At 39.1% G+C, this 18,983-nt stretch overlaps 1 protein-coding gene across 13 annotated transcripts in view; it reads right to left on the bottom strand.

Moving 5' to 3' along the window:
• Window positions 1-959: 959 nt before the first annotated feature.
• The window catches only part of ps (RNA-binding protein Nova-1-like protein passilla), a 30,780-nt gene continuing 12,756 nt past the window's right edge, over window positions 960-18,983 (bottom strand). For 3 of the 13 annotated variants that reach the window (XM_015171825.3, XM_032440833.2, XM_015171818.3), the window contains exons 2-6: window positions 16,598-17,176; window positions 3,598-3,741; window positions 2,886-3,526; window positions 2,290-2,824; window positions 960-1,461 (exon numbers count right to left, since the gene is read on the bottom strand). In XM_015171825.3, the coding sequence (XP_015027311.1) occupies window positions 1,241-1,461; window positions 2,290-2,824; window positions 2,886-3,526; window positions 3,598-3,741; window positions 16,598-16,715 (1,659 nt within the window). In that variant the 5' untranslated portion in view covers window positions 16,716-17,176 and the 3' untranslated portion in view covers window positions 960-1,240. Of the gene's footprint in view, window positions 1,462-2,289; window positions 2,825-2,885; window positions 3,527-3,597; window positions 3,742-4,692; window positions 4,759-6,727; window positions 7,513-9,289; window positions 9,640-12,241; window positions 12,581-16,597; window positions 17,177-18,983 lie in introns of those variants that run through there. The other 10 variants (XM_032440831.2, XM_002052970.4, XM_070207584.1 and 7 more) reach the window with 9 other exon arrangements.

Below are 18,983 nucleotides of genomic sequence, written 5' to 3' on the forward strand. Positions count from 1 at the left end.
CATTATCATGATCAACATTTTAACAATATCATAATAGAATATTAAGGGCTAAAAACGTAATATTTAAGAAACATGTGTGTGTGTATATATACAAATATATAAACATAGCAATAAGCACAAAAGGGCAACAACAGAAAACAGAAACAGAAACAGAAACAGAAAACAAGAAACGCAAAAGGTTTTGTCTTTGAGGTAAAAAGTGTTTCAAATAGTTATCACTAGCCTGTCAAGCGTTCATTTTTTGTTTGTTTTAGGTGTATTTGTTGTATATATTTTATAGCATATACATATGTACATATGCATGTGAATGTGTGTAGTAAAATATTTACCTTATTTGGACACCATTTTGGAAAATCACCTGAAGTTTTCACTGAAAACGCTCTCATTACACAAACATATCCATTTTAGTCTCAACATAATGCTAATTTACTCGTTTCAATTGTTTATGTGTGTATTGGTGTATTATGCATAAATGTGTGTGTGTGTGTGTGTGTGTGTGTGTGTGTCGTGTCATGTATTTTCTGTAATATGAACACGAGTCAACAATTAGTGTATAAAGTGCATATATGTACATATGTGCATACATATACATACATGCCTTTCTATATGTAAGCGCAGCAAACTTATGAATATATAAATATATATGTGAATATAACTCAATATATATTTATGTATACATCTGATGGGATTTAGTTTATCAGAGTGCCCAAAAGAGAACACGCAACATATGACAACAACAAAAAAAGGCAGGCGAAATATCAGCCCAGGTGTATCTCGCAATACCTTGGTCAAATTTAAATAGTGTGGCAAACAAATTCAGCATTACGATAAAAGGTAGTTTCTTTTTTTGTCAAATCAAATTTGCTAAGGGTTCGAATTCATTTCTCTGGGATTCTCTTACTAATCTTTTTAGCAATAGTTAAAACGCATTGCTAATGCCTTTTTAAATGTGTATGTGCTTGTGTGTGGATGTGTGTTGTTGTTTTTATGGCTACTGCTGTTGTTATTTGTTGTAAATTAGCTTCTTTTTTCCTTTTTTTTTTTAATTTATTGTGTTTTGGGCTTACTCTTCCTTTAGTTTTCTTTGCATTTGTTGTTTTGTTTTTTGTTTTTGTTTGTTAGTTGTTTTTTTTTTCTTTTTATAAATGAACCGTTCTTTGAGGAAATGCGTTTTAATAGGGGATAGTTGTTTGTTGTTGTTGTTTTTTGTTGTTGTGCTGCTTGCTTGATTGCTTGATTATTAATTCACAACAGTGGTTAATGGAATTTGACGCGCCCTCTTTGTCTCCTCCTCGTTGATTTTTTGTTCAATTAGATACTGCGCTTTGGCAATGGCACTCGGCTGACCAGTTATGGTTACAATGCGATTTCTAGTGCCAGGTGCGAATATGCCCTTTTTGGAAATTTGCACATTCGCGCCAGAGACATGTTGAATTTCAACTAAACTACGACCGTTCGGACCTGGAATATTTGCATCAGATTATGTTAAATATTATGGTATATAATTGTATGTATGTATGTGTATAGGTTATTTAAGGCATATGAAGTGTGTCTGTGTAAATACCAAGATGTTGGAAAACACAATCTGGAAACATATTAAGAGCCAATATAATTAAGATAAACCAATACGAATATGTAACTTAACCTAAAGTTCTAAACAAACCGACACTGACACTGAGGTAATTACTGAAAAAGTAAACAGATAAACAAATAAAAATTAAACCCAATAATTGCACTATTCCAATGAATATAATATTCTATATTCTAGGTATTTACATATTCAATATTGACAAAAAATTCGTTGTGCCTTAAACGTTCTCATCGTATTGCCCACTCCTAATTAAAAATCAATATATTAACTGGGTGAGCGAATTTTCAACTTTCAGCAGAAATGGCATGTGGCATCATATGGATCATGGCTTGTGCTATGTGTGAGGGGGCAAGAAGTTGACTAGAAATTTCGCTAAATATTTGTTTAATTGGGAATGCCTTAAGGAATGCTTATGCAAAACAGTCAAGCAACTGATCAATCGTCTGAATCGGTTGGAATGCCTGTCAAGGAATGTGTAATGGCTTGATTTTTTTTTTTTACGTCTATGTCTATAACTATAACTAAATCCTACCATTAAGTAATCGCATGGTTAAACACAAAATAGGCAAAGGGGCTTAGGCATGGGAATCGGGAATTGGGATCGGGGAGTGCTGAAAAACGGTTTAAAGTGTTTGCTTGTTGTTGTTGTTGTTGGTATTATTGTCGGTTTTAGTAGGAATAATAGAAAGGTTGCCCACCTAAAACAGCGCCAATAATCACTTCGGGCACCTCAACGTTCTTGGTATCCTTGGCACCCAAATCACCAGGAGTGGGGCTCTTGCTAAGACCGCCTATCGAAGCGGCAGCTCCCAGTTGCGCGCTGGTCACCGTACCGGTGGCAGCGGTCAGTCCAAAGCTGTTGTTGTTTAGCGAAACGGGCGTGGCCGCTGGCGCAGTGGCCGAGCCCATATGGCGGAATGAATCAAATTGCACCTCCAGCTGAGACTGCGTTGGCCGACTGGCCGCCGCAGCAGCAGCCGCCGCGGCAGCATACTCAAAGTTAACCTGACCGACAGCGCCAAAAACATTGCTCGCTGTGGCCGCCGTAGCCGCGGCCGCAGTTTGCTGATCTAGCGTCGTCACGCCCAAATAGTTGCCCAGTGTGGGATGTGCGCCATTGGCGTGTGGTACGCCCAGACCCATGCCCAGCACGCCGTACTTCGCTAGCACACCGAGGGCCGCGCAGACGTCAGTGGTGGCGGTCTCCGCATAACCAGCACCTCGCATGGCAACCTACATGCAAAAAGATGAGTATCGCCCATAATGTTGATTAATTATAGCCAAAATGACATACCTTAATGTGCTCAAGCAATTGTGTGGCAACTGCCAGATTGGGCGCTGGGTTAGGTGAGCCCAGGTTGAGGGATAGATTAATGCCTGCGCCATTGACCAACAGACTGGTTGCAGTACCCGCACCGCCGATGGCCGTGCCTATCGTAGAATTCAGTGAGGCGGTGCTTGAGTTGATGGCATTCTGATTGGTGGCATAGGGCGAACCGGTTGGATTGAAGTTAGCAACGGGGCCATTAACGTCGGCGTAGGACACGTTCAGACATGTGCCCGACTGCGGATCCTCCACTATTTTGGAGAGTATCATTTTGCAGGCGTTCTTGTTATTTTCCTTGTCGCCGATAATGGTAATACAACGCTCCTGCAGTGATACATCCTTTGGCTTTTGCGAAATCTGGACATAGGAACCACTTTCCTCCTTTATTTGCTTAATGAAGGCGCCGCCCTTGCCAATGATCATGCCGGCGGTCGAATTGGGCACCAGTATTTTAACTTGCTTATCACGTTCCTGTGCCTGCTTAGACTCGGCATCTATGATTTTTGTAGTCAAGTCGGGCTTCTCCCTTATTTTGTCCATTATAAAGTCCACCACAGTCATGATGCCTTCCACAGAGCCGGTGATTAGGCAGACGCGCTCAGTAGTACCTGCGGAATAGGGATGGGAACACAAACAATCTTGAGTAACGCACTCGATTGTAATGGCATAATCAACTCACCTGGATAAAAATCGTGAGACTTGGACATTTTGACTCTAGCACCCGTGTCCTTTTGCAGCGAGGCGATCGTCTCGCCCCCCTTGCCAATAATGGCCCCGGAGGCCACCGCAGGCACAAGTATCTTCATGTGAAATGTGGTATCGCCTGCAAGTCAAAAAAATAGTTCACAGTGCAACCATTGATTAGTGTTCATATTTTTAAAGGAATTCGGCACATTGCAGCTCTTTGTAACTTTAACTGGAATGGGTTTAACTCCATTTGGTATAGCACATTTCTGGTAGCTGCGCGGCAGGTTATAAATTAAAAATAATAACAGCATTTGGTATTCGACCGTTTCGGCAGGACGCGCGCAACGAGACTATATCTTTGAATCGAATTAGTTGAAGTTTATGTTTGAATTTCCGTTTGGTTTAGTTAAGTTTGTTATGATGGGGGGCGTTTATGGTTTTGGAGTGGCGTGTGGCGGGTGGCGGGTGGCGGGTGTCGGTTAGGGGTGTCGGGCGGATCGTAGTGGAGACATGCATATTGATAACTGTTCGTGTTGCAGCTGTTTTCTACTGTGGAATGTTGTTGTAGTGCTTTTCGCTGGCAAGCCATGAGAGTGGAATACGCTTAATGAGGATGCAACACACGAAAATGCTGGCGAGGCGAGACACATGAAAAGCCCAAACCAAAAAAAAATGCCCCACAAGCAATAGCCCAAAGCTCAAATGTTGGTCAACCAGTCATACAGTCGGACAGTCTATATTCGTCAGCTGGTCAGGGGTTAATGGGCTGCCCGTTCGCCAGATTCATTGGGTCAGACCGACGAATTGATATCAGCTCTCGTTAGACAGTTGACAAGATGTTCAGCTTAAGCAGCGACAGTCTCAGGTTCGACAAAAGCATTAAGTAGGAATAAGAGAGACAGAGGCAGAGAGAGAGAGAGAGAGAGAGAGAGAGAGAGAGACAGAGAGAGAGAAAGAGAGAGACAGTCAGAAAGATTAAAGATACGCACAAAACGAAACAGTTTGGAAAATTTACACATTTTTCGCTGCGTTTTGCATTACATAGATGAATGTTAATGGTATTTAATGAAAGTATGACAAAGCTTACCATGATGATTATGATTATTGTTATTATTTTCAATTTCAACCTCAATTCCAGAACAAACTGACTCACCTAAAACGAAATAGAGGTAAAAAAAATTACATTAGATTAATGATACAACTGAAAATTACATTAATTACATTTGTTAGACAAAGGCAGAGATATGCAATTATATGACATTATCTGTCTGTTTCTGTTGTGTGTGTGTGTGTGTGTGTGTGTGTGTGGGTGTGCAGGTGTGTGTTTGTGTGTGTCACGTGTTTTATGAAAGCATAGGACTGTCACTACATGACCGAAGCCAAGATGAAATCATTTTCAAAACCCAAAGAATTATACAAACAGAAATCAATTGTGTTGTTGTGAATATGATAGATCGATAGATAGCCAAGCATGTGATAGCACGCGCATGCAGTCCGATTTGCTTTGCTTTATATTCATTATAGTCAAAGTAGTCTGTACCTCAGATAGCAACAACAAGCAAGTGAACAAACAAATTTCAATTAATAAAATGTGTCAAGCGGAGATGCACTATTACCCAAAACAATCGGTCAGAACAAAGCAAAACAAAAAAAAAAAACAAACAGCACACTCGATGCACCTGACTGACTGCTCGCCTGCCCAGCCAACAAACCCGTCTGACACTCTGAGATGAGCGACTTGACGTCTGCTTGTCTCGCTAGGTTTAATTTTAGGCGATCCGCTTGATTATATCCCCACGTTCCATCGCACAGTAGAATTGAAATCTGTGTCGTCCACTTAAAGCAAAGTGTCCTTCAAAAACTATTTCTCTAATTAGATACAAGCGGTGAAATGAGGCGCACATCTGTCACCAAGCCAGAAAGTAGAACTAGTGCCTCTTGTAGCTCTTGGCTCGGCATGTCACGCCACAAATATGCACTACTAAGGAAATGTGGCAGCCTTGCCAAGAGTTGAGCCACTGCGACATGTGTTCAACCCACAAAGAACGCCTGACCCAAGCAGGTTGCCCGATGCCTATCGGCGGACTGTGGCATTCTCATCTGCGAGTCTAACAAAACTGAGAGACAGCGAAAAAAACAAAGAATAAGAAAAACAGCTAGCGCTGTGCGCCAAGCCGAACAACAGCTTAAACTGATGACCGAAAAGTGAGATATGGCCCAAAAGTGCAGTCAAACAAAAGTGAAGTCTGTTGCCACATTGGTTTTTTGAGCCAAAAAGAGGACCGGAACGTAACGAGCAGCTTGCAATGCTTTTGTTTTTATGCATCTTTGTGTTGAGCAGCAGTTTAAATTATGTCTTTGTTATAAATAACTCTGGCAACATACGCAATTGGGCACTACTGCGAAAAGGGGCGTGGCACTGCACGCTAATTTGCTATGCATAGTGCTGAGTCGCAACAGCAACTAGGCTAACGACAACAACCCTCGCCAACAGCCAATCTGTTGCACGCAAATTGTTAAAGCAAGTGGCTGTCGCGTACCACGCAACGTATACTTAATGTGAAATGGTCTAAAATCGATACCCAAAACTATGTTAATACTACTATTCGAAATAAATGAGCGCACAAATAACTTATGGAATCGGGGTGTGTGAGTATGTGTGGTGCCGTTATATTTATTGTATGCTGAATAATGTGTGAATATTATTTCATTATTTATCTTAAGTTAAATAAACTCTTTTTACTTTTTCTTTAGCTTTATTGTTGTGTTTTATGCATTTCGCTGTAATTTTTCTGTTGATGGCAGCATTTAATTGGCATTTTTTTATGACTCGACGGCAGCTACAGATGTTGAGATGTTGAGATGGTGGCATGGTGATTGATTGATTGATTGATTGATTATTGTAGTTGTTGTTCTTGTTCTTATTCTCACTGTTGGTAACGAACGCAGAGATAGAGAGATATATAGAGATACAGAGCGAAAGAAGGCGAGGGCGAGGGCGAAGGCGAGAGCAAGTGTTTCTTTGTGAAATTGTAGATGGTTTGTGTAATACTTAGAAGAAGTTGTGCGCATCTTTTTTTTTGTAGTTTCTGAATTTGATTGCGTGTTTTGATCAAACTCACCGTAGCACCAACAAGAGGCAGTCTTATAGCTGGGTGATGCTGCTGCCGTTGCAGTTGCACTTGTCGTTGCAATTGCTGTTGCTGCTGCTGCCGTATTTCCCGTTGTCTCATGGCTACTTATCTGCTGTAGATGCATATGCTGCTGTTGTACTGCGCTTCCCGTCGAAATTGGTGACGTGCTCAGATCTGGCGTTACATTGGATGAGCCATTGTGATTGAGGGGCTGCTGCTGCTGCTGCTGTTGCTGCGGTTCCATCTGATTATAATGATGTTGAGTATTGCTTAGATTAGGATAGTTTTGTGCCGATTTCTGTTGCAGCTGCTGAAGCTGCTGCTGCTGTTGCTTATAGCTAAGAACGGCTAATGAGTATGCAGCATTGTGATTGATACTGCTTGCGCTGCCATTGCTGTAGCTGCTGCTGCTGCTGCTGCTGCCGCTGGTCAACGAACGTAAAGATGAGGGCGATGTAGCTGCTTTTATTGTCTTGGAATGTCGTGGCTGATGCTGATTGTTATAATTTAATTGCGTCATGTGTGTGGGCGTTGAATGCTGATATTGGTATGCATAGTGTTGCAGTTGTTGATGTAACTGTTGCTCTTGCTGCTGTTGCTGCTGTTGCTGCTGCTGCTGCTGCTGCTGCTGATGATGATGCTGATGTTCCTGGTGTTGAGGTGTTGCATATAAATCTGTGTCCATCTGCTGGCCCGCCGATTCCATGAACACTTTCATAATACTTTCCATAGCGTGCAAGCGTTAATAACTATTGCTGCTGTTTTTTTTTATACTGTTGAAATGTTATTCAGTCTTATATTTGTTTGAATGCGACGGAAATAATTTACTTATTATATCTTTTTAATTTTTCAATAATCTTTCTATTTGATTGCTGTTAATTTGAATGTATTTTTTGTTTTGATAAGTTTAACTGCTGCTGCACAGCTTTGCTCTATTCTACGCGTTTCCAATTCAAGAACTTGCACAATAAACGAAAAGAAAAAGAAATAGAAATTGTTTTCAATTAAGCTCAATTTTTCAAGGTTTGCAATTTCGCTTACAATTTCGTTACATGTAACACACAAAAACATTTTGAATTAAGCAGCTTTTACACGAGTCGAGGAGTAAGAGAGAGAGAGAGACAGAGAGATATAGAGTGAACCAAGTAGGCAACACAAACTGCGGAATGATCAGCTAAACGTCAGTTATTCAACAATTTAATAACTGTTAATTAAAAAACTGATTAAAATTAGTTTCAACTCATTTTGAATTTGTCTTAATCCTTCTCTCGGTTTGCGGTCGTGTAAATGCAGCTTTGAATACTTGTTTTTATTATGAATTGCTCTTTAAACTAGGCCTTGTGCTGTTGCTCTGCCTTTATTAGAAGACTGCACTATAAAATGATGAGGGTGGCGAGGTGTGGTAGTTATAAGTATAGATCATAGATAGGCTTATAAAGTGGTAGCGCCATTTGGTTTAGTACAAGTTGCAGTGTTTGAGTTGAGTTGAGTTGAGTTGAGTTGAGTTGAGCTGATACGATTTGAGTTGATTCGATTTGATTTAAATTGGTTTGGCTTGGTTTGCATTTATTGGATTCGAAAGAAGCGCGCTGATGAACATTGTAGAAGTAGTAGACGATTAGTTATTTCAATGACGTTGTTGACATGTGGTGTTCTTGGATGGCAATCAGGATGTTCATTGTAATGTTGGTGGTGCTTGGCGGTATATGGCGTTCGACAGTGGGCTTGGTACTTATTAAGTTATAGTGTTCTTATCAATATCTGCGCGTAGGTTAATAATCAATCCATTAGACAACGCCCACATCAACAAAAACGACAACATCAAAAACATCAACAACAACAACACGAGGGAAATTTATATATACATATTTAGAGAGAGAGAGAGAGAGAGAGAGAAAGAAAGGGAAAGAGAGAAAGCGAGAGCGAGAAAAGGAAAGATCTAAATATATGTATGCGCCTAAAAATACACACACACACACACACACATATATTGACAGTTACATAAAGTGATTGAGATATATGCAGACTTATTGATTGATTGATTGACGCCTGAAGTTGCGTATCGAGTTATGAAGCGGCGGCAACAGCAGCAGATGCAGCAGCAATTGTTGTTGAGTCAAGTGCATTGTTAAGAGATTGATAAATTGATTGATTGATAGACTGAAATTGATTGCACGATTGATTTCCTTCAAGCAAATTAACGAATAATGACTGATTCGTTTCTGCATTATGTACATATGTACTCATGTTATTGTAAATACCGATGACAACGCTTGCCAGATGAAATGTTATCAACTACATTTTTTGGTCATTTTCTTCATTTGATGCTTATGATTATAATAAGAGTAGGTTGTAATAAAAATACAGTAGTAGTATGTGGCATGTTTTTGCAGTTACAAGTTTTCAGTCTGTGCTATAGATAGTATGTCCATGGATATATATAGAATAAGATAGTAGTAGTTAATGACGAGAGTTACACAACATCCAAAAATGGTATGCAAGGTGATGTTTTTATACATTTAGAATACCATTACTATGGCATAAGTTTACCATTCAGCAGTTGAGATTGGTGGACGGTGGATTCACTTCAGTTTAGTTTCCTTCCGTGCAGTTCAGTTCAGATTAGTTCAATTCAGTTCAGCTGCGACTTGTGTGCTCTTTAGTTGCTCCGGCTGCTGATTTTAATCCTGCGATGGTATGATGGATCATATGTGGACCCGCTTTGTAATTGGCCCGATGGCTCCGATTTTCCAATTACTTTTGCGCTTTATATTATAATTTTTTTACATTTTTTAATCACAACATAGTTTCAAGGTTTTTTCTGGTTTGTTTTCCATTTTTTTTTTTTTTGTTATGTATCACACTTGAGTTGAGTTTTTATTGATTTTGCGGAAATGCTGCTGTGCGTTGAAAATAATTTATTATAAGAAACAAATCGTAGAGTTGTCGCGATTAATTCATCGACGATGAATCTTTTTAAAATGTATATATAGATTTTATTTAAATAAAAGTTCATTTAAGGAAATGCATACGTTTTATTTAATTTCGTGTTTTTTTTTTTTTGTAGTTTTGTGTATAAAATCAAAAGATATAAAAGCGCTGCTTTTGTGTTTTTCTTTTTTAAATACAAGCACATTTGTATGAGTATTAATTATTAAAAAATTAAAAAGAAAATGTACAAAAAAAAAATGTTGATATATTTAGGTATTATGTATTATGTTAAAGAGTAAATATTTCCTGTGAAATGTATATATATGTTATATTCACAATTACATAGACAAAAAAAAAAGATATTGTAATGACCTATACAAATACGCAAATTAGATTGAATAAAAGATACAGTCAGAATGGAACCAAGGTTAGTCGACATCAAATGATCCAAATACTCTCTGTTCGCATTTGCGCACAGAATTATAAGCCAGTTAACCACCATATAATTACGACTTTTCAATCGATGCTAGTCAAATGAACTCAGCTGTAAACAGCGACTGTTTACAAAATCTAAGCAACAACCTTGACATATTTGAAGTTTGGCCAATTACAAACTCCAGTTTGTGTGACCAGGAAACAATGTTTTGCTTGGTCAATTGCAATTACGTATACAGAGTAAAAAATATTCGAAAATTAGTAAATGCTTCTGTTCATTTAAATGTTCAGCAATGTTCAGTGAAATACAAAAACAGTAACCAAATAAAAAAAAAAAAAAAATATATATATATATAAATATATAGCAATAATAGCCCACTGATTTTGAAAATTATATACATATGTGGTTTCGTTATGTAGCTAAATGCTAGTTAGCCAATAAACAAAACGGAAAACGTTAATATATTCGAATTTCAGCTAACATTGACACACACTAATACACACTCAACACACACATACAGCAGACTATACAGAAAGGTGGGCGTGTAAAACAACAACGACTATGACAGCAACAATGTGGAAACTAAATTATGTGTGAGATCATCTTCCAGCCCTTGTTGTGTACATGTTTTGGCCACAATTGATGTATCTTGAGGAAAAAACTAAGTAATACAAATAAATTGGGAGAGTTGGTCGCCAGAATGCGTGCCGAATAGGCCCAACAGAAATTTACAACTGGTTGCCAATATCCGTCCACATCGATAGCTGCTGCTCCTTTTGCCATTGCTGATACTCTGACAATTGGTCAGATTAGACAATGTAGTCAAAGCCCGAGCTTACAAAGCTAAGCTGTGCTGATTGAAAGAAATCGGTACTGGAATAGGGATTCGGAGTCCTCCTGGGCATAGATAAGCCACTTAATTTTTATAATGCATTATTTTTCGAGCCACTACGATATTTTCGAGGTGTTTTGCACTGTTAAATGAGCTGGCTAGCAAAAAAGCAGCAACAAGACAACGTAAATGGCCTACACGTCTGGCTCTGACGAATGGATCATCAACACTGACCGCTCTCTGCTGGCTGTCAAGGTCGTTTCTATATATTTCTGGCTTTTTCCTTCTTAATTACATACACACATGTTCCACACACTCAAACGTTTGTCAAGGTTATGTTTTTCTGTCAATTGGTTTCCGCTTTTTGAGTCGAAACTCCGACAAAGCCAATTCAAAGTGGCTCTGTAATAAAACAACCCACACTGAAGATACTCGAGCACTCACTCGCAGTACTCGGCACTTTTTTTGAAAATAAACTTTTCACACCGAAGTATATCGTGTAAGGCGAATCGATTAGTTGCTTATCATGAATCCCTAATTTATTTAAAGGTATTCAAAAGAGAATCTGCTGCTCAAGTAGGTTGTTACTCCAAATCATTCAAAGCTTCCAACTTCAACTCCAACTGCTTCTTCTTGTCAATGTCAATAGATATGTCTTTTTTTGTGTCCACAAAGTCTGACTAGTTTTGGTAATATTATAATGCAGCTGACATTGAGCTAAATTTGCCTCAACTTCGAATCGAGGAATTTTGTAAGCAAATGCTTGCTTTCGAATTTATTCCACATACTCGTTTGACTTGTCGATGTATTCGAATGGTTGCTTTGAGCTACGATCACGTATTGAATTGAGTAAACAAGAGTCAGGGAGGGATTGAGCGAATGAGTGTCTGACTGATAGAAGTACTCGCCTTGCTAGGGCTGAAAACAAATGACAACTTTCAAATGAAAATGAGACTTAGACACTGCGATTGTCACCTTGCGCATACGCAGCGTGGACCCAGATATATAGCTAAGCATTTACTGAACGTCTCTGCTCATGTGATTAAATTAGATAAAAAAAAATATATTCGCTAACTGGCCGGGCTGTTGTTATTGCAATTCGACAAATTGCAACAACGATGCTAATTAACAAGGTCATTGAGTAATTTTTTACTGCAAGCGATACCGAGCTCTTATATGTGCATCTATGTGTTATACAAACTCAGCTGGGTGTGGATATTTGGGTGTGTTCGTGTGTGTGTGTATGTGTGTGTGTGTGTGTTGTGTATGTGTATAACTTAAAACTGCACTTGAAAACACATACACAATTGTAGCGGCGGCGTCAATTGCTGATGCGACTGCTGCTGATGATGATGTTGAAGCGGCGGCTGTTGTTGCGTTCTGCCAAACAGCATGCTGGTTATTTGACAGCCAATTTGATTGTACTAACAAAATTGCTGTGCGGATGAAAGGCGAAACAGCGAGGAGCGAGCGCAATAACTGAACGACGATCGGCAACGGCGCGCACTGAAACCGCACTGAAGAATTTTGTTGGTCTGTGGCAAAACGACGATGGAAACGGAGACTAGAGATAGAGACAGAGCGAAAAGCGGGCCCAAAGCGCAGAGTTCAAATGAGAGCGAGAGAGAGAAGAGTACGCCACATTCAAAATCAGAGAGCGAGAGTGATCCAAATGAGTCAGTCATTGCGATCATATACCATCAGTATATACAACATATACATGCACAAGTAGTGTCTGTGAGTGTGCGTATGTATGTGTGTGTGTGTCTGTGTGTGCGTGTGTGTGTGACAAGAGCGCGCGCTATGATCTAATGTGCGAGTTTTGATGTTGCCTCACTCCAAAAATTGTTGTTTTTTTTTCTTAGTTTTTGCTTCCATTATCAGCAGCAAGCGATGAGGAAACAGGGCACATGGTGGGAGGAGTTGACTCTGACTAAAATAGAAAATGCTGCAGCGGTGTATGTATTGTGAAACGATCCGATAAGCCAAAAAGATACAGGGTTAGACAACGTGTCAAGTTTGCGGAGCAAGCAGAAAAACTTCATTAAAAGTTCCAATGATATCCAATGATATTAAATCACAGCACGCCCACATTTTTTGACAAAACTATATATATATATATGGGTCATTTAATTGTAAATCAAATGGGACGCACATCTTCAACTAAATTTTTCTCCACTATCTAAATGTGTCTCGACATATGTTTTTGCTTTTTTAGTTTTCTTTGGTAAAAACTTCCCCATCAGATCCACATACCAATTTGAGGTCAATCTTATTCTACCTTAACATTTTGTGGTTCCCCAAAGTCTGCTTGAATAATTAGTAGCAAAGCAGTAGTGATTAACACTTAGTTATTCGCTTTTAGGGAGAAAAGTGTCTATAAATAGTTTGCAGCTATCCACGTTGCGTATGTGTGATTTATTAATGCGGCACACCGCAAATTGCTCATTCGCCGCGTAGTCACATTTGTTCTTTCTGCTAGTGCCAAAAGCACTACAACAATGTTCTTATGTAGCAAAGTGACCCAATTTCCCAATTCGACTACATATGCCACTGGCGTTGCACCACAAAAGCTGAAAACGAAAGCCAAGCCTGTGCCCATCTATCGATAACCGTGCTCATGTTTTTGAGGACAACATAATAGGCGGAAACTGCCTAGACAGAAGAAAAAAACAAGCACACTCGCACCTATCTAACCGACATGACACTCGAGCTATTAGTAGGCCACTTGAGGGTGTACAGAGATGCTTTACAAGTGCAGCAGCAGCAGCAGCAGCAGCAGCGACACGGCCACATGGGCAGCACTTGAGTAGCAACAAAAGAATGTGTTAAGAATAAGGTAACCCAAAATATACCCAGAGAGACACCGAGAGAGCACTGTAAGAGAGCGTCACTTCACGGAGTGGGCGGACAAAGAGAGCCCGCAGGCAATAAGCGCACTTGAAGTGGCCACGCGACAGGCGACAGCATCACAGTTTGAGTCTGCACAAGTGGCCAAGGTGTAACCCATTTTCAGTGCAAGTGTTTTTGTGCATGTATATGCTAGCTTGTCAGTGTGTGTGAGTGTGTTGCACGCGTGTATACGTGTGTATGCTCAAGGACGTTGCCATGGAGGCTCGAATGCTGCGGCTGCCGCTGCAATGGCGCCCAATGCTGCAGTGCAGCAGACGACGCATTCTTCTGCACGGCTACTGCGCAGGACCTTGTCTAGGCAATGGTTATGTGCCACACACAAGCAAACAGATGCACACGCAGACACACATATTCACGCACACTCGCACAGTCGCGCATTGTCAATAAACTAGGTCAACAGCGCAGTCATAGCAGCAGCAGCATCAACCGCGCGCTCTCTCTTCAACCCTAGCGCTCTCTGCCTCTCAATCTCTCTACTTGCTCTGGGACAAGCGCTCGGCTCTTGGCTCGGACTTTCTGGTGCCCTGCGCATCTATTTCCAAGCAAGCTCTATCAACATTGATTACGTAACACAGCGACACATGTGAGCCAACCCCATCCCGTTCCCGTTATCGTCACTTTTTTGGGGTTTTTACTGCATTTCCTTGCAGACTTGCTGCCGCCCATTGCACCCAGTCCGCAACATATTCGACCCTTATGCTACGTTTTTTTCTGTTTAATACAGCTTTAAAACCGAATTTTTTGCCTATTCAAGCCGCTGCAGCGAGTGACAATAAACAACACGAACGAAATAAATATTAATAAATGGATGGCTGTCAAGACAGCTAAACAAATAAATTGTTTGAAAACTAATAAACAAGTTGCCCATCTGTGCATGTGTTGGTGTGTATGCTTGTATGTTTGTATGTTTGTATGTATGTGTGTTTGTGTGTGTCCAAGCACTTATACATATATATTGAAAAACATTTGACACATGCCATGGACCTGTTCTACGACCAGCAATGACGAGAGCAACAAAAATAACAAAACTTTACACATACATATCTACAAATATTTCAATGCTAGTTAATTAACAACAATACCATTAGCAATAACAGCAAAACGTACCTCGTGCACGTGGGTAAATCAAAAAGTTGATGACTTTAAACAACTATAGTTTCTTTATTAGAACAACAATAGATAAGCTTTGCTTAATCTTCGGGAAGCCTTTCAAGCAATTAAGATTTGGCGTACAATGTATCAGGAATATTACAATCGAAGCTTAGTACTTTTATTAAGTTTAAACGATTCCGGCCGTAATTCATAGGAGTATTTTTTCCTCTGAATGTGTGTCTTGCCATTGGCGGTCGCCCCATATATTTAGCACTAATCGTGTACTCAATGATTTATTTTAATGCATAGACTTATTAATTGATTAAACTCAAGAAACCAACTCCTTTCCAGTTGACTATAGCTTAAACTTAATTATTCAAATATAATTCTCACTTAAAACTTTCTACGTTAAAGTTTGTATTTGAATAAAGTATTGAATATTTACTGTACTATTATGCAACTATCTTTATTTTAGCTAGCTCTTAAAGCTCTGACTGACATGCATTAATAGGCCAGTCAGTTAGTTAGTCAGGGCGGCAGTCGGTCAGTTGCTTAGCACGCTTCTGCGCACAATTCAGAAATTCCAAATCCAAACAACAAAACGTGTTTTTGACTTGGCAAACACACACATTGCGAATGATCTAAGTATTTTCAAACTAAAAGTCAAATGTTACGCAGGCGGCGGGCCCGAGCGGGAGCGCGAGCGGGATTGGGGCGAAAATAAGACAAAAACAAAAACATTTAAACACGAAAACAAAACCGCCTCTGAGATTTACGGTCTTTGCTATTTTTATGTCTCTGACGGCGATGACGAGACAACAACGAGCAACGCGATTCGATGCGATACGATGCGATGCGATGCGAGGACAGGTAGTTGGATTGCGTCGCGGCTCACCTTGAAGCTAGCAGGTTGCCAGTCGCACAAGTAATCAAGTCAAGCAACCAGCCAATGGCTGATCTGGCTGTGTGTCTGTCCATGTCGTGGTCAAATGATTTGAGATGCTTTGAATATAATAAGTAGGCAGCTGTGTAGCATCATCATTTTAATCTCAGCCACTTAGCATATAAATGGAGGAGACATTGCCGACCCATTGAGCCAGCTTTGGTTAACCCGATAGCAATCCAAATGCACCTACTGATATGTCACCGTGCCAAAGAGGTCAACATAAATATGGGTCAATCTCAGTCCTGTGTCTGTCAAAGGAATTTGTGTACGTCTGATGTGGACATCGTGATTGATTACCTTCTGCATTTATTTAGAAGTCCGGAACATCGAGAGCTGCCTCAGGTGAGCCTGACGAGCTTCGAAGACTGGTCAATTAAAAGATGACAATGGCGAAAGAGCAAACTTATTGAAATTAACAAAGCAACAAGCTGGGCAGCAATGCCTATGCTTAAGTGAGTTGTTTGGCATGAATAACAATATTTACACGCTTTGCGGCGATTGGTAAAGAATGAGAAATAGGGCAGTGAGTATATAGATAGAGATAGATAGATAGTTAGATAGAGACAAAGAGCACGATTATGATAGTAGTATATGTAAAAGCGATTGAAATTTACTTATTCCTCATTATGTACTTTGGTTTTTTTTTTTGTTTTTCTGTTTTTTTTTTTTGTTTTTTTTTTTTTTTTTTGAAATGATTGCAAAACTTACCGGAACTGAAATGTGAGCGTTTAGTTTGTTCATTTTCCGGATCGGAATCGAGCGGCCTTTTGCGTGAGTCGCCCATCTCAGGACTTGGACATGTCTCCATGGCAGCGTCTTCGGCCATTTTTAATTGAATGTTGCTGGCTTTTGTTTGAATTGTTTAAAGAATAGTCTTCGACTTTAAGTGATGATTGCCTTAGTATTTGCTTTTTGTTTCCGTTTGCTTTAAGTTTGCAATTATTTTGATTGATCCGCTTCTTTGAAAAAATTTCTCAATGTTTGGCAAATGAGCCTTCGTTTCTTGTCAGAGCCTTTCAGAGCGAACGATCGATCAAACGAATACGGATACTTCTATATGAGCGATTCCGCAATTGGCATCTGAACTAAAACAGCTTTCTGGAGGCTGCTTACTTTGATGTTGAAGAATCCTTTGGCTCTAATGATCGTTATTCACACAGACACACATATACACACGCTAACAAGCTGACGCATATGCGGTCGGGCGACTTACAATTATAATTATAAGTTTTCAAACTTTTAGTCAAGCCTCTAAATATACTATAGGTATATGATCGTGTAGTCCTTCTAGATTTGGTTTATTGTTGATTGCGTTTGATTTAATGGCGGTTTTTATTTATTGCGTGACAATTGTGTATTATTTTTATTTTTATTTCGTTATAATTATTATTATATTTGTTTTTTTTTTTTTTTTTGAGGTGGTGGAATGTGCGAGTTGTTTTTGGTAAACGTTTATATGAAAAAAGAAAAAGAAAAAAATATATATGAGTGAATTATGCAGCAATAATAAATATACATACATACAGTAAACATTTAGGCATCATATGTAAAATGTATATTATATTTATGTGCGTATCAATATTTTAATACAGACGTGATTCTAGAGTCGAGAGCTGAGAGTCAGGTGTTAAGAATTGAGAGTGGCGCGTTAAATAACATTTACAATTAGATTAACACAAAACACTTTTCATTTATGTCTTTATACAAAATGAGCGCAATTAAAAGCGGAGCATTCAATTAACAGGCAGTTGGCAGGAGGGGCAAGGGGTCACGCAGGCAAATGTAATCGATGCAACAAGACAACAATTAGATTTAGCTAGTAATAAGCATGAGAATGTTAATATTTGTGTAAAAAAAAACCAGACAACAACAAGATGACTCATTGGAAAGATGACTCAGTAAATAGATTATTGTATGGATACTGTTAACAAATTTGACAGAATCGTGGATCGTGGTCCATATGAGACCATACGACTGCAACTCCAGCAAACTATTTAAAACTCCCCATCTTATTAAAGGAATAATTTAGATTTATTAATGGTACAGATTTAACGGAAATCAACTGTTCAATTTGATTAGTAATTGCATATAAACGCAAATATTCGCACAATATGTTAGACACCTATTTAAAGTATTTAATCAGTATGTTTATCTATAGACTTGATTACACGTAAACTTCATAGAAGTATTTGTGCTGACCATTTGTGCACCATTTTCCGTTCAGCTTCCAGTTTTACAAATAGCCCACTAATATATGTAGAAGATAAATAAGTAGATACTCGATACATTTCGCAGAAGGATAAAGTAACATTTTCCCGTTTTGTGTATTTGAATGAGACTTTGGCGCGTCTATACTATATAATATTATATGTTTTATATTTCTCATGTTCATTTACACGTATAATTTGTAAAATATTATTCAATTGTTTTTTTGAATTGTCGACACATGTACACTCGTTTCGTTGCATACAACGATATTAGCACAAGTATGTCATAATATCATGAATGCGGCCAAAACAGCCATGGCCTATAGACCATAGACCTATCTTTCAATAGTTGTGTAACCCCCCCAATTTATTAATTCGATGCACGCGGCAATGAAAATTATAACTTGCAACTCAATTATGGATGAGTTGGTTTTTATGATTTCATTGGTAATTAAATATGCGCCAAGACAATACAACAACAACAACAACAACAACAGCGGCAACACCAACAAAAAGTGACGCGTATTTATTTGTTTAAAATGGCATTTAATTATACAAATATTTTGATCGTGATTGTTGTTGTTGTTGCTGCTATTGCTACGGGCGAGTGCGGGCATCGCATTATATGTGCTTGATGGTATGTGTGTGCGTGTGTGTGTGTGTGTGCATAAATATAAGTGTATCTGATTTGACTGCAAACGACCTTGACCATTAAATAAATTTCTGTCCGCTAAGCAGCAACTGCAAAGCAAAATAAGCAATAAATCGACGAGATGGCAAAGCAACAAAACAGCAACAACACTAACAAACACAGTAGCCACAATAACAGCTACACGAGGTGCACAGACAAGAGATTTTCGTATGCAAGCAGGCCGAAAGAATCTACA

The sequence above is a fragment of the Drosophila virilis genome, chromosome 2, assembly GCF_030788295.1.
Source record: "Drosophila virilis strain 15010-1051.87 chromosome 2, Dvir_AGI_RSII-ME, whole genome shotgun sequence".
NCBI lineage: Eukaryota > Metazoa > Arthropoda > Insecta > Diptera > Drosophilidae > Drosophila > Drosophila virilis.